The sequence below is a fragment of the Larus michahellis genome, chromosome 8 (genome assembly GCF_964199755.1).
Source record: "Larus michahellis chromosome 8, bLarMic1.1, whole genome shotgun sequence".
Classification (NCBI taxonomy): Eukaryota; Metazoa; Chordata; class Aves; order Charadriiformes; family Laridae; genus Larus; species Larus michahellis.
In genome coordinates this window covers 56,399,208-56,416,048 of record NC_133903.1, presented here as the reverse complement: position 1 = coordinate 56,416,048, position 16,841 = coordinate 56,399,208, and the positions used below count along the sequence as shown (strand labels likewise).

The following is a 16,841-nucleotide window of genomic DNA, read 5'->3' as shown; positions in this document are numbered from 1 at the left end:
TCCCAGCACAGCTTTCAAATAGTTGGGGAAGGGCATTCTGAATTTTCAGTTCAGCTCCAGTTCTGCTTAACTGATTATATAAATAAACAGAATGCAGGGAAAATCTCGTTAGCCAGCTCCTGGCAATATCAAAACTTTACAAATCAATTTTTTACCCTTTTTTTTCTTTTAAACACCTTTTTTTCCCCTCTTTTTATTTTGCATCCCCTTTCTGGATTCCTCTACCCTCTTCCTGATGACTGGCTTTGCATGGTTAAAAACAAGGTTAACGCATGTTTCTGCTTTCTACACTAAATGACACGAAGTCCGCCTTACCTGGTACACAAATTTTCTTACGATACGCCCTGTGGCACATAATTAGCTATTCTTTGCAGATCCCGGTTTGTGGGTTCTTGCTCACCATGCTTTGGGAACAGGCTGCTTTCTTGGAGCTAAATAATCCCTGACGTATACTGTACATTCACTGCATGACCCTGCAATGTCCCACGTAGCTTACGAGTCACTACTTGAAGGATCCTTTCATACAGAAAACTGAAAATTACCACTTAACATTTGGAATTTTCCACTTCATGCTGTTTACCTCAGAAAAATCTGGAGGAATGCTATCCAGAAGACACAAGAAAATATGCGTCCCCTTGCAGGATTAAATGGCCTTAACTAAACTACTGTCCCTTTTCCCCAAAAGTAATGCATTTCTTAACTTTGTATCTATCGTAAATGTTGATTTCAATGGACAACTTGAACGTATGAAATTCATGTTTGCAAAATTTCAAAGTATATCTAGTTAAAAACATTCAAAATACAAGTAACAGCAAACATACAGCTATTCCGTCAGTGAATTTCAGAGTTAATATTCCCCGAGGGCAGTATAAGCTTCGGCACATGAGAGCCCCAGGGTAAAGACACCCCTAACAGCCACTAAACCCAGGAGCCACATTCACATCTAGTGAACTACACGTGGCTCTGATGAGATCAACGATTTTGCTATAAGATATCAGCATTTGGACAACAAAAATACAATATATCAGTAACACAGCTGAACAGAATGACAATAAAAATTGTTCCATGTTCTGGGACAAATCCCCTAATTATGAGCCTCAGGCCCACTGCAGTTACCTAAACTCAAACCCGCTGCAGCTGAGCAAGACCCCCTGTACCAGCCACTGCCACAAAGGGCACCTCACTCTTTTGCTCAAAAGATTTGACATTTGGTAAATAATGTATTTGACAACTTACATTTTGTTTGTATCTTAATAATACAGTGGAAAGTAAACAACTGCTTTGTAGACACTGAAGTACTGATCAACTTGAATGTGTTATTAAATTAACATAAAATTACTAGTACTTGGGATCTGGGTCTGAAGAATGAGAAGGAGCAGGCTCTGAGTTTCCCACTTCTAAAAGTTGTCTAAAAATAAGCTACGTTTCACCAGGATATACAACATCTTATTCAAATCTCTGAAGAATTCTGCACGTGCTTTTTCCAGCATGTGCTAGTTTTGCCTGGAATGAATGAACATAAATTAAAGACAGCCCTAGTTTTAGACTGCCAGACTGAAAATGCAGTTTTGGCCCCGTTTTCCCATTTACTTTGCCAGAGAGCAGGAAGACCTAACTTAAGATGCTGAATAATTAACAGGGATGAACCAAGTTCAAACAGTGTTAATGAATATCTGATCACTAAAAGTTAACTGAATCAGCTAACCCAAAAAACAAGAGTAAAAGAATTTTACTCTCAACACAGGTTTCTTATTTAGTAGTCCTTTTGATTCCTGTTTCTACTGAAATATGGCCTAAAGACAGCATGAACATATATCAAACCCAAGATTATTTCTAAAGGGAAAGCCAGAGAAATAAAATGGGGATGTACTAGAAAAAGACAAGGATGAATGTGAGATGGAAAATGTCACGATTCAATAACTATCTACATATTAATTGAGGCAGAAGGATGGAAGCAGTGAGAGATGGCAAGGAGCACCTCAGAAAATGAAAAAGCAGAAGGACAACCCCTGTTGTCGCACATGAAATGTCTGTATATAGTTATAGTTATGCCTCCTCGGAAGAATGGCACAAGTGAATAATTCTTCTCAGAAGAATTTCATAAGTGAAATCCAGTAGTTCTAACTGAATAAGTACAGTTTACAAGATCTGGAAGATCGCTTGTGACAGGCTCTCCACGATAGCTGCTTTCCCACACTACGAATAAGGCGTTTGGCTGTGAAGGCTGCGCCAACTGGGCTAGAGAGAACGGCACAGGCAAACTGCCCCCATCCCGTACACGCTGCACGCTGGGGAATGGGTGCCAAAGAGGAGGCCAGGGTAAGACTTCTATCTAAGAGACACATCTTCAAAAAGGAAAAAAACGAAGCATCTGTAGGGCCGCAATACAATTTTCTTCTTCAGTTATTAGAGAATTGATCAAGGTAGGCAGAGAGATGATATTCTGTTACAAATTATGGCAAATATGGGCAAGATCCAAAGGCGGCCTACAGGAAAGCTGAGGTGGGACTCTGGAGCAGGGAGGGGAGCCATAGGATGAGAGGGAATGGTTTTACACTGCGAGAGGGGAGATTGAGATGAGATGTGAGGCAGAAATTGTTGGCTGTGAGGGCGGTGAGCCCCTGGCCCAGGTTGCCCAGAGAAGCTGTGGCTGCCCCATCCCTGGAGGGGTTCAAGGCCAGGTTGGCCGGGGCTTGGAGCAACCTGGGCTGGTGGGAGGTGTCCCTGCCCAGGGCAGGGGGTGCCACTGGGTGGCCTTTAAGGTCCCTGCCAACCCAAACCATCTTATGATTCTATGAATTAATTGTATTCACACAGAGATGAGTGGAATAGGTATTTTGCTGCCTGGGTTCACTGAGATGAATGTACTTTGAGTGCCCTACATTTTCTGCTCTATCATTCTTGGCATCCGATTGTGAATAAAGCATTGGAACAGGCTGCCCAGGGAAGTGGTGGAGTCACCATCCCTGGAGGTATTTAAAAGACAGGTAGATGTGGTGCTTAGAGATATGGTTTAGTGACGGTTTTTGTCAGAGTTAGGTTGACGGTTGGACTACATGATCTGAAAGGTCCCTTCCAACCTAGACAATTCTATGATTCTATGATCCCTTTCATCTGGAGGGACAAACGGCCACTGCTGAAGTTGGTAGCCCACAGCATCCTCAGGTACACTCTCTACACTTCAATACGGCTCGGGATGGCAACAACTGAAAATATAATTCTGCATGTGTTTAGCTCAGAACCATCCATACTTAATCCAACAACCTATTAAGTGGCAGAAACACACTGTCACGAAGTGGCTGAGCCATTACTCAGAGATAAGCCAGGAGGGTGACAGCAGCGCAGCGCATACAGACGTTCGAGGAGAGGTGTGTTACCTGCAAGCCCCCGCTGCATCAGCGCTGCAGCCGTGACACTCTGCTGCTGGGAGTCTCCTATTCCAGCGGGGAAAAGAAAAGGTCTCTGATGGTAACGGCAGGTAAAAACCCCATCCTGTTCCCAATGCATTCCAGCAGTCATATTCTCTCTATTTAACTCCTCTTGCAGTCCGAATTGCACGCAGGCCTTTTTACTCTGTAGATTATTTTTTTTCCAATCAAGTAAAATTAAAAGGCTACTGACTTAAGGTGTTCTAACGAGCAATTTCCTTGCATACCATAAACCAACCATACCTAAGAAAGCAGAGCACAGAGTCTAAGCATTACCAAATTAGATCTCATTAATAATGATCAGAGTGAACTCTGTGTGTTTAGCTCCCAGTTGTTCTGGGAGGAGCTCAGGACTCTGGGATAATTAAGAAGGAAATGAGCGTAAGTTGGGCACGGGTGATTCTCCATGGTTATAGACGTTCTCCCTCCCACCACTTTGTGCTGTGAAGTCTTTATCTGAAATTTAACCCTACTAGTCAGATATAAACTCTTCTGAAAAAATAAATCACTTTCCCATCTGTTAAATGGACATTTTAAAGAAAGAAGCAAGTGATAAATAAATACAAAAATATTTGGCATATGGAACAGGCCTACACACAGGGCTCTGCTCTCTCTGCTCTCTCTTCCCTTTGCCCGTTTGCCACATGAAAATTACACGACATGAACACCGCCAGATACGAACTGCTAATTGCGGGATTATCGTAGGTGGCAGAAGCAGTCCTGGTGTACGGTCACTGCAATACACGAGTTCTAGCTGTATCTTCTCCCAGAGGGGCCCTTGCTGGAGATATGGCCAAAATAATGCCACTGCTGCCTTCAGACAAAAATAATTAAGGCAAGTTTTCACACAAGCTTGACCCACTATATATGCTGGAAAAGCATTCTTACAGTGGAAAAAAAAAATCATTTTTCTGCATCTTCTCTGAGCAGCAGATATATTTATTTTAAAAAGCCTAAAGGGAAGATACATAGTGGTAGTTGCTTAATAAAATATTGGCAATGTTTTAATAATGTAGTGCCAAAGTTGTACGTCTTCTGGAATATGATTTATTAAACTCAGCCAGAGTTACTATTTGAAGAAAACAGGTCATCATGAATGATGAAAATATTTGTAATCTCAAAGTGTGGGAAACAGTTTACATTTTTATAATAAACTAGGAAGAAAGTGGAACAGCATTTCAAAAAATAGCAGTCAAAAGCTAAGCCTTTAAACCTATATTTAGATGCCTCTGGACAGATTCTCGGCTGATATAAATCGTCTGCTCCACTGACTTCAACGCACTTAAGGCAACCTGTGATTTTTGCAGATCTGCTTCCTAAAACAGGATTTTGGAAGCAATAAGGGTGTCAGGACTATAAATGTTATTCAAACCAATGGGACTAATGTTCTTAAGAATGCTTTTTACAACTCCATTTTCAGGTTAATGGAAATAATCATCATCACTTTTACTTAGCAAATTTCACGTCTGAAAAAGGTAATGGATTATGATGTTTTTGATGTCTGAATATTTTTCTGAATCCTTATTGTCTCATTCCTGCTCAGATGAAACTAAAGAAAGATGCAAGGCCGTATCTGCAGCCTTTCAACACTGCAAAAGCTGAGAAATGTTTATACTTCTCTCCAAAAGTCAAAGCAAAGTGGTATTGAAATAGGGAACAAGAACAAAATATCTGACAGTGTTTTAAACAATATTTTGATAAATCACCAAAGATGTTTCTACGTGATATACGCCCATTTTTATACTAAAATGATTATTTAAGAGGAATGTCAGCATTCAATACACACACTGTATCTATACAGGAAGTGATTCATCTGGATTATTCTGCTTTCTTTCTCAGTTTGGAATAAAGTCTTAGCTACAGAAGAAGGGCATAAGAGTTGTAACTCTACAGGTTTAGATAATTCCAATTTGCAACTTAACCTCTCCAAAACATCTACTATTATTTTATACGTATTCTGCCAAGGAAGAATCTAGTCTACTTCACCTTATATTGTTTTAAAAACAAATGACTATGTGCTTTCCATACAGTTTTTACGATGCTGCTTAGAAATCTTGATCCTTTGAGTCTCCTTCTAAACAGTCTCACCGCTTTTAAGCAATAACCAGCACAAATGAGTTACAAGTAATTTCAACAAATGTATCTATAACCATTACGAGAGGAGCAGGAGAACCTCCACCACTTTGCCTTGCTGCCATCTGACTGTTTGCTAGATATTTTGTAGTTGGGGGTGACCGGCACACTAACCTGCTGCAGAGCGACACGCCAGCTTGGTACCGGCATTCATCAAGAGTTTGGCATTCCCAGGGCAGCATTTAGTATTCTGGCTTATGTTAGTTACAGTATGGCTAAATGATTGGCCAGGGAATAATAACCCATGACTCATAACATTTTTGATTTAATAATTTTGTAAAATAAATTTATTTAATTAATTAATTATCCACAGGGGAAAAAAGGAACATGTATACTCCTCCCCCCCTTTATAGAGCTTCTATGGTTCTATCTCTAAATTTTGGGGAAAAAAAGAAATGGAAAGAGAGAATGTTAGAGAAAAATACATTTTTTTCACATTATATTTTCAGAACAAATAGAAGTACGCTTGGAATTCAAAGGAAGAAAAAACTCCATTTTATAAAATTTCCGAAGAGTAAATTCTTCTGAGTGAAAAACGGGATTCTCCACCCCCCGCTTCAGTTTTTGTTACAATATACATTTAATTGTGAAGCCACAACAGATACTACATTATATATGCACAAAAAGATTGTTTTCACACCTTCACTTATTATCGAGAAGGAAAAACTTAATAGATGGCATCCTTCTTGCTTCCTTTTCTCTTTGAAATATTTTCCGTGGAAAACTTTAGATATGACTGACCTTCTGGGCTTTTGAATTATTGGAAGAAAATGTATCCATTGCCCTTTATCAAGGAAGATATTAAAGCATTGATAGCAAAATATTATACAAAAATAGGAACGTTTATTTTTCAAAGAATTTTTGAGAACTACTTTTTCGCAGAACTAGAATGCTCAGAAGTGCTGTTGTAACGTAAATAGTGACAGTTAAAAACCCAGAGATTCATTATAACTTGAGACATTTGCAGAAAAAAGCAAACCAGAAAATTACCAACTTTACATTATATTGCCTACAACAGGTAAGTCTAAACAATGAGATTTTTCAAGTAGACTCAATTTCGACAGCAAACATACTTATTAGCAGCAATTCTCAGAAATAAGACTGTGTGGCTAAAACATATCGCCTGTATTTTCACATAGTTTCATTTTATTACAATCAAAGCCTAAAAATGTGCAGTCAAGAATAGAAAACATTGGTTTACTTTTTAAGACTGAGACCCCATCAATATAAAAATGGCTAATCAAAAGGAAAAACCCCAACCCTATCATCATCATCCACAAAGTGCTTTTATTCCTGACTCCAACCAGGAGTAAAATTGCAGGTATGCAATATTTTGGCAATGCAGGAAGATTGCACTAAAACAATTGTGAACTGAGAGGACAGAGATAATTGGAAAATAAGTGTCTTTCAGAAATGTACTGATTTAAAGCAAAGAACAACAGAACAATGCATGCAAACATCTTCAAAGGAATATCAAAGTGCCGAACAAGACAAAGAATTTTACAAGGTATTTATATAATTTGTGATAAAAACTTACCAGTTTTGCTTGATTCCAGCCAGTTTACTTATTAATCACCATAATTTGCCTTACGCAGAGAGCAGACTTGATGTTGCAATACCGCAACAACTTCGAACCATCAGGACTGCAGCATGTGCCATTGAAGTTTTACCTTTCCACAGTTTTCTGGTGAAAACCAGAAGTCTGTGCTGGGGGAGGGCAGCCTGGCTGCCCCTCCTGGCGTGTCCTGCCGGTCAGGCCACTCGCAGTCAGCTCCTCCGGTGGCTGTGGGACTGTGACCAGTGCGGGAGCTTCCCCCACCGCCTGCCTCCACTGCTCAGCAAGGAGGAGACCCAGTCCCAAGCCAACAGTGTTGCTTTTGCCTTTCAGCAAAATGTAGAGTGACGGTCTTCAATCTTAAAAGGAGGAGGGAGAAGGTACTGATGACTCTAATACTTTGGAAACTTCTTGTTCCTCTCATGACCACCTTACCCCATTTGTAACTCTGCTGACACACACATCTCTGCCCCTTGTCCGGGCAGAAGAAACAGTTCTCTTCCAAGCTGCCTACTTCGACTGCGTGTATAGAGACAAACACTAACAGATCTCCCCTCAGCTTCTGTTTTCTTAGATTAAGTAACACATTATTTTTAGGGTCCTTCCATATAATACACTCAGCATTCATTATTTTTCCTACCCCATTAGGGACCTTGTTTGGCTCTTCCTCATCCTCACTTCATTTGGAGCTTTTCCAAATGAGGCCTCCCTCATTTTTTATACAATGTCACAAACACTTCTTTGTCTCTAGTGAAAATACTTTGACAAAGAACATTTTGCATTGTCATGGCTCTATTAGATGGATGACTCACAGACATTTTACATCCTACTAATAAACTCGTCTTTATTTTCCAACATGATTTCTGATGGAAGATCTCCTAATTTATAACATAAATCCCTGTTAGTCCCTCGGTACAAGAGGGTACAAGGGTACTATTAAATTTCAGACAGTTTTTCATTGCTTTCGTCGTCAGAATTACATAGTCCTTCCAATTTTAGAGGCTGTACTTGAGAACTTGATCTACAATTTTTACTCTTCACAAAGCATATTATATCTGAGCAATAGCTGAAGACCAAGAGAAATCCTGTTTTTCCCTAACATCGGCTGCTAAGGACCCACCCCTTTGGTAATGTCTCCATCGTACGTTATTTCCTAGGGGCGCAGTATTGCAGAAAAACAATAGCTGTAATACCTACTGTCAAGAAAACCAAAGAAGAGATGAGAAGCCACAGCTTCAGTCGGGAAACAGTGAGTCATTGGGATGAGTACAACAAATGCAAGTATTTTCTCATCAATTACCAGCACCTACAGTTTCTCAGACACTAGTGACTCACCATTGGTAAATGCGGTTTCTACAGTTTTTCAATTTTACAAATCTCTACTGAAAGAAATCCCACAAGACCCTGAAAGGGTGTTTTCCTCAGCCCACATAGCTCTAAGATCAAAGATCATACTAACTACTTTAATTTGCTCAAAGACTTTTGAAAAAAAATATAGACAGGTTGTCTGTCTGCTTGGTGCAAACAACGGCACGGGTACAGTTTCCAGATTCTTTCCTGAGAGATGAAATATTCTTGATTGCTCTCAGGAATTCAATAGGATGTTAACGTTCCAAAACATTCAGTTTAGGAGTGGCAGGTCTGCTGACATTTGTTGCTATGAAGAGCAATGAATATTTATGACAGAGTCCAAGCTCAGAAAATATAAAATTCAATGCAAATTAATGAGCTTCCATAGGAGCAGGAACCAGACCAGGCTTAAATACGCCTGTTAGATAAATGAAAAGCTTTTGTTGTTACATTTGAAATGTGCTCAACACATTTCTTTCCTGACTAAACTGTAAATTTAGATTCTGCATTTGTTTGAAGAATTGGTGATTTACTTCAATTACTGTAATAACTCTGCGCTGTCCCGATGCAACCACAGATCCTCAGCGTGCGAAGAAGCAAAGGGACAGACCTCAGTGAGGGGAACCATCTCTGAGCTTTGTGTACGTGCCACGGTTCCTAGAATGCTTGGCCAAAAAAATTAGGAAAATTGGTAATTTAGATTTGAGGTTGGGCTAAACTGTGGACTGGCTAGTCTAGGCCTGGCTATTTTTTAAGAGCAGAAAGTCAGACTGCACTCTTCCCAGGGGAGGCCAAGGACGGCTCTGCTTCCCAAATATGCTGGTATAATTATGCTATAAGATTTTTTAGGCTTTACTGGTTCCTTCTTCTCTCCTATGAGGGTTCTTTCATCAGCCTGCATACCCCGGTTCCTTTGAACACCAGTGCACTGGCATGCGGCTTTGATGGGTCTTTGTTACTAACACAGAAACCAAGTTATAATCAAACTCCTGGAAAACAGTCAAGATGGAATGAAAATATAGTCTGTACTAATGTGAAGTCTGCCTAATATAACTGCTTTATCACTTACAAGGGGAAAAAAAAAGCCCTGGGAAAACAATGCTAGGATTTAACAAGCTGCCCTTTGGTAGAAGGGCAATAGCACCATATCCTTTTCAATATTCTGGATTTACATCCCATTTGAACACAAACTTTTGGTTTTCCCTTATTTTGGGAGAGTATCAGACTGTATTTGGAAGATCTACTGCCTAACAGTACATTTATTACAACTAAACATCCAGAAAAAGGGCACCAAGCCCTGAAGTGCAGTCAGGACTGAAGCCATCAAACCCAGCGGCTGACTGCAGAACACAGAACGCAGCTGCTGCCGCCTGATTTAAGCTTGACTCATCCCAATGTAGAAGTTGTTTCCTACGGTGTAGGCAGCACAAACATGACTTCTGTATTTGTATCCACTGTGAACTTTCACTCGACTACTTTGAAACAACTTTCCAGAAACAACTAACGGTTGGGAAAAGTTTATTTTCTATACCAACGTGTGTTAACACAAACAGAAGCGCTTAATGCCTGAACTCTCGCCCATTCAGTAAAATCCACTTACCAAACGGAGGGAAAGCATAGTGGTACTTTCTATCGTTTACATAACTCCTCCAAGAAAATGGTTAAATATCCTGTGCACCAGCATGGTTGGATTAATCACACAAATAGTGGTACTTTCTACCGTTTACCTAACTCCTCCAAGAAAATTGTTAAATATCCTGTGCACCAGCATGGCTGGATTAATCACACAAATTAGAAAGTTGCCGTCAGACCATTCTGTGGTTCTTCCAGGAGTGTCCAATATTTATAGCCATTCATAAGGGGTAGCCTTGTAATGAAGTATAGGCCTTGCAGCTCACAGCTCCAACACAAAAGGTATTTGGTAAATGGCTTCAAAAACATCAAAGCAGACATACTACCCTAGTAATTATCTAACCAGTAGGCAAAAAATTGCCTCATTGTGCAATCACACAGGAAAACAGCACTCCAATTTGTTTCTATCAGAGGTGAGACAAAGCCAGATAAGCTGGAGCTACAATTAAGAGAGTGGGAAACAGAAGAGGGCAAGAGCGGTACGAAAGCTGGTTATCTGGACTGAAATGGGAACACTGAGACAATAATGGGAACACCTAATTCACCAAGGCAGGTGTACACACACACGTGTGCACACACGCTCATACTCCTCCATTCATCAGAAAACTCACTAACTCCCAGTTCACCGTCATGATCTTAAACCACAACGCCCCCAGAGCTAACGCCGAGCAGCCCACACAGATGATACAGAACAACCCTGACCAACAAGCAGACCTCGTACTGCTGAGGACGAGGAAGGAAAGGTGGAGGTGCTCACCAGGTGCACCTACCTTCCTGATTTTACGCTCAGGACAATGTGTACACTTTAACGTGTCACTGGTGCTCTCACGGCTGTCTCTCTCCTGGTGAGGCCACGGTGGGAGTTGCACCGTGCTCTGCAGCAGTCAGCCTCCTACACCTGCTTGGCACGTGTCGAGGCCACCGACCAGCAGGGCCTTCGCTGGCATTAAAGATGCGATGTGGCCGTACAGTGCTGGGCCTGCAATATGCGGTGGCAGTCTGTCCCTCTCTGCATCAAACAGCGAGCAATGGACGCACACAGGGGAAAGGTCAGGACCCACCTGAGGAGACCCTCAGGGGTAACATCTGGCCTCTGGGTTTAGTAGCTCCAGCCTTTTGCAGGATGGCTCTGGATGGGTGTGAAGAAAGAATTCACAGTGAGAAGCCCCCACATCAGCTAAGCAAGATAAATTGCTGCTGGGAGAAGATCAAGACACTTAAAGCAATGCAAAAATCACCCATCAAAAGGACTTGAGAAAATCCAAAGCCAACATGGCAAAGAAGAAAACCTAGAAGACTTAGAAGACATGCTTTGAAAAGATGAAAAACACGTCCAAATAAAGAAAATAGAACAGAATGGTTTCCTATAAAAGGCCAGAAAACATCTTCAGATATATTTGAAAAAAGGCATAAAAAGTAACAACAAATCTTTCCTCAGCCCCCTCAGGAGCAGGAAGCCTGCCAGAGCCTATGGAAAGGATATAAAAGGAAAGAAAAGAAGAAGGTCAGAGCAGAAAAACTTAATTAATTTTCTGTATTTGTATTCAGTTTGGGCAATGCTTGCCCGCAGCTAAGAGCTCAAACAACACACACGTATGACACACAAAACTCTCACAGCACTTCGGCCCTGGATGACTGGGAAGTGTGTAACCAATGTCACAACAATTTGTATATCGGCCCAGGGTAAGCCCAGGAAACCACAGCCCAGCGACTGACAACTGCACCAGGCAAATTAACAGAAACTCTTTTAAACAATAGAATGAGGGGATACACAGACAAATATGACACACCGGGGAAATTCAACATTTTGTGATGAGTAGGGATGACTCAAAATACTTCTGGAGTCTTTTGAAAGAGTAGAGAATAAGAAAGAGCCGGGCAATAAAGTCTACCCTCATTTCCAAGGGATATATGCACAGGTCCTTCACTGAAAGTTGTTAACCTACACAGTTCTGTGACCAGACAGGGTCTTCACATGGATAAAAAAAATGACCAAAGACTGGAAAAAACACCAATTTTAAGGTACCGGGTGAAGGAGGAGAGACTGCCAATAGTCAGGCTCTGAGCTATGGCACACGCTGGTTAGTTTCTAAACAACACAAAAGGACGTTAAAGAAAAGAGGTTTACAGTCACCAAGTCACTCAGATCTTGCCGGGTCAGAGTTGGTCACTGCCACAAACAGGACTGGGCAAGATGGGCCCTTGGTGGGAGCTGTGGGACTCGTCAGTCTCCTACCGCAGCTCTCGAAGCAGTTCCTCCCTTGGCAGCCGCCTCTTTTCCCGTATCTCCCCATCCAGGCAGATCTCCAGCATTATTCAGCAGGATAGAAAACTGGGAATTACAACTCTCCACTCCAAGAAATTACTCAAACACAGAATAATTAAACACTGAAGCACAAACTGCCTCATTCAAAACCCATTGAAGCTAATGGGAATCTGTCCACTGATTTTAATTGCGTCGGTTTGGGTGCACAATGGCTGAGAACATCCCTGGCAATGGGAAAGCCTCGCCTGGGGCTACAAATGCAGAGTCAGTGGGGCAGAATTACAGAATAGAACGTTTCGGAGCTATCGAGAGCCGCGGTCAGTGAAACACCAGCCCAGCTATTACACAGTAATATTACACGTTGTTACAGCGAGTAAAGATCAAGTACATTTTTATGCAAACAGAGTAGTAAAAATTACCTTAGTTGGTTCTTCAAGACAAAAGACAACCCTGTCTTCTAGGTGGTAACATTGTTCAAACGTAAGAAACTTGGTCAGAGTCTCACAAAAGCTTTGAAACATTTAACAGAAATTTAAGAGAATAAACCAGATTTTTCTATTTTTGTGGTACAAATTAAAGCTTTAACAAAATAATAAAAATTATTTGCAATACTGGCCAGAGATTTCCAAATATTTCTAAATGCTCAAAAGATCCTGGAAACCGGTATCAATAATAATCTTTAATCAAACTATATAAGAGAGAAAACAAATTACCGTTTTTATAAAACAGTATTGTGAAGATCTATAGATTAAACACCGAAATATTTTCAGTATGTTAAAAATATTTGTAAGCCTAGTAGTATTCTCTGAAGAGAAAGTACCGCTGACAGAAAATAGGATCATCCTGCAACATTTTCATTTGAAGAGCAACGTATGTCCCCAGCCCGGCGTGCTAGAGCAAGACGGCATTACCGTAAATGTTTGGGATGCTTGTCAGAAGGAATCAGCAGAGTCTTCAATGCATTTCATGAACAACGCTTCCCTAATTTTCTATCAGGAAAGTGTCTGGGAATGCAGTGATATGTTTGGATGTATTTTAGACGCTGTAAAATTATAGCAACAAATTCAGCAAAGGGAAGCTCTCATTTTTTAATGCAAGATGTGTTAAAGAGGGACACTTTGGAGATCTCTGCCCTGGTTAGAGAGCTACCTTTCAGCCGACCATAATTACTATTTACTCAATCTGATATTTTTGCAAATCATTTTAGAAAATTTTGCATTCAGTTCCTATGGATACATTTTACAATAATCTTGACTGTTGAGTTAGTATGAAATATAGCAAAACTAGAGGTATAGTAAACACAAAGCACATTTAATTCCTGTTTATGTCAAAATGCTAAATATTTCAATTAAAAATTCTTTATATTTTACAGCACAGAACAGATGAAATAATATGATCTCCTTTTTGGTAACATCTTTTAAGTTGCACAGAACATGGTCGTAGTACTGAGAAGCAATTATTTAAACCAGTCTTACAGTATATTTCACATCCATTTAAAAGCAAAATTACAATACCAAAATTATTTATTTGTCTTCCTTTTCATGTCCTTTTTACATTAGAACTACTGGACAAATTACCAACATAATCGGGTTATCTTATTCATTATATATCTAATAAATTGCAGGACAAGAAAGAAAGCCTTTAACTATATACCTGAAAGACCTGCATCACCTGCATCAACTAGACTGTAAAATATATTCTGGTTTATAGTAGTCTGTAAAATATATTCTGGTTTATCTTCCTGAGTTTGTTTTCCTAACTGCAGGTGGTTCTATTGTAGACACAGTTTTCTTGTCACGACTTTCCTTCTCTTATTGGCTGAGAAAATAAAACAGTCTGGTATTTGACGTTTTCCTGTTTCCCTGTAACGCCCAAAGGACACCGCGGTACGGCCACATCACTGTGTCTGCATCGCCCACGGCCTCACCACTCTCCTCCTCCAACCTCCCACTTCCCAGGCCCAGTAAGCAGAGAGACGCCACTTTAGATGAGTAGTTACTGCCTTATAAAAAAGGTCAAAGTGAGCCTACATAGGAAGCAGGACGTGTATCCTCTAAACTAACACTCTGTAATATGTGTTAAGTCCTGTCTATCCATTACACTATTTTTGCTTGCAGAGAAAACTGCTCTAGAGGACAAAAGCAGCCCAGAAATGCATAGATCCCCCATTTTTGTCCCAGTTGATGCAAAAATGACCTTGTCAGCTTTCTTCCTCTTCCTTTATTTCATAACACAACTGCCCCTTTTATCTATCAGTTTTAAGGACAGCATTTGCATAAGCAAAACCTTTTATTTCCAGTTCATCTCAGTAGTATACGGCAAAGCCTCCTGCCAGGGCAAAGAGCAGAGAACTAACACGCCCGCAAATAATGTTTCCCTTGGTTACAAGAACCAAAGAACTTCCTCGCTTTCAGCATCATACAGTGGGAAAAGGCACGCTCAGCCACCTCACCCAACTTGGTGCTACTGAAAGCAGAGGCTACTACGCTTAGGTATGAATCTTCCAAACACTTGCCAAACTTCACAAAATTTGCCTGTTAAACACCATGTATCACAGAAAAAAATATATTATTTTGATTAATAACAATGACACACAATCCCAGTCTTGCTCCCACTGACTTCAGTATCAAGTCTGTTACCATCTTTAGTGGGATTTGAATTGGACCAGAAATATAAAACTATTCCATTTGATCAAAATTATTCTGTTGTGGAATTCTGAGTCTTCAGTCCTAGCCACACACACATCCATTTATTCCAACAAGCACCTCCTGCATGCAGAGACTATGCAATTCCCTTGTAAAAGAAGCTGATGTTTAAGAGGTAGTTAGATATCGTGTATCTACTACCGCATGTAATAGCCTTTCACATGATAAAGGCCTCAAAGGCTGCAAATCTGCTGCCCTGAACAGGCCTATTTTCAAATGCAGATAAACACTTTGGTAGCAGACTGAAGCGCTTTTTTTTTTTTTTTTCTTCTTTAAAAACAGTAAATATAACTCAGAACAGAGGAAAGAGTGGAAAACACTTCTGTGTATAAACTTTCCGATATAAAGAATATTGCCTTTAACATGAAGAATAGCTTCCTTTAAAAAAGGAAAGCGCTGTGGATAAAAGGTCACGGGATGCAGTGAAAACGTCACTATATCCCGTTATAGGCAAAATGCCTGTGTAGGAGATTTTGATAGATGCATCCTTGCTGAAAAGGGTGCCCTTTTAAAATTAGCTAAATAATATGCAATTCAGTATTAGCAACGTTTCAGAAATACAGTCTATTGCCCCCACTGCAACTCTCACTTATGACGGGGACATAGAAGCCCCGTTCCTAACAATCCCCAAATCCATGGATATTTTTTCATTGGTTACGATCCCTGTTACAGAAAACAATTATATCACGCTGGTCCAAAAACAAAAACATATTACTTGCTTCATGCAGTGCAACTTTCTATATTTAGACTGGGAAGTGCATAGATTTATTTGTCCTTTCTTTACGGTTTCCTTTACAAGATATCACTTGGTCAAATTATAGCAACAAATTATAGCAGCTTCCTTTTTTGGTAAATAGCACCAAGAAACACTACCAAACTGACATTTCTTCAATATTCTGATGATACAGGTTTCTAAATAGTATTGCAAACCACCAAATACCTTTCACTTCTGTACAGAACACAAGGAGATTGTTCTACCGAGGTTACATGGAGTATGTTTTCAATGCACCAGATTACTTCTTGGTGAGGAAAATACTGTCACATAATCGCTGACCAGGGTTCTCACATACGTTGTTTTCCAATTTTGTTCACATTTCATATTTTAAAATGTCACATTACAAATTTTGGATGTTGAGTTACAGTCAGCTAACGTACCAGTCTCCATCTTCTATGTTCGCTTTTTTGCTAAAACCCTTCAGTAGACTTTCTTTAGCCCATGGAAAAAATAACTCTTAACAGAAAAGACACCATTGCTTTGCTAACAATAAAAGTATTTTGCACTTTGGGAAATTTCAGATGAAAGAGACTTATGTAGATATTCAATCACTTACTTTGGTAGAGTTTTCAAGTGATTTTCTCTTAACTCCAAAATTCGCAATTTGACAAGTCTAGAAATATGATAGAAAATGATTAGTTAATTCAATGAATTAGTTCAGGAATCCATAAGAATTATTTCAAACTACTTATTTCAACAAAAAAATAGTCCACTTAATGCACAATAGTAAAATGTCTAGTTATTGTGGGGCTGGAATATGATACAAAATGTAGGTAGAACCAAATAGCTTCATGTAAGGACAGATGGCTTCATATCTGTCCCTATCTGAACTCTTCTGAAAAACTCTCACATCAGCTTTTTACAGCGATTTGAAATTACTTTTATCAATTCTTTAAAGTAAGGCAAACATAGTTAAAGCTAATTTCGCTCTAACATTTCCAGATCTATTAAAGGATAAAAAGCAACTGCTATTTAGTTCACAACTAACTGTTGCATT

At 39.9% G+C, this 16,841-nt stretch overlaps 1 protein-coding gene across 7 annotated transcripts in view; it reads right to left on the bottom strand.

Annotated features, from left to right (window-relative positions):
* The window catches only part of LRRC7 (leucine rich repeat containing 7), a 171,364-nt gene that overhangs the window by 70,860 nt on the left and 83,663 nt on the right, over nt 1–16,841 (bottom strand). For all 7 annotated transcript variants that reach the window (XM_074596378.1, XM_074596379.1, XM_074596381.1 and 4 more), the window contains exon 6: nt 16,401–16,457. In XM_074596378.1, coding sequence (XP_074452479.1) covers nt 16,401–16,457 — 57 coding nt within the window. The remainder of the gene's footprint in view (nt 1–16,400; nt 16,458–16,841) is intronic.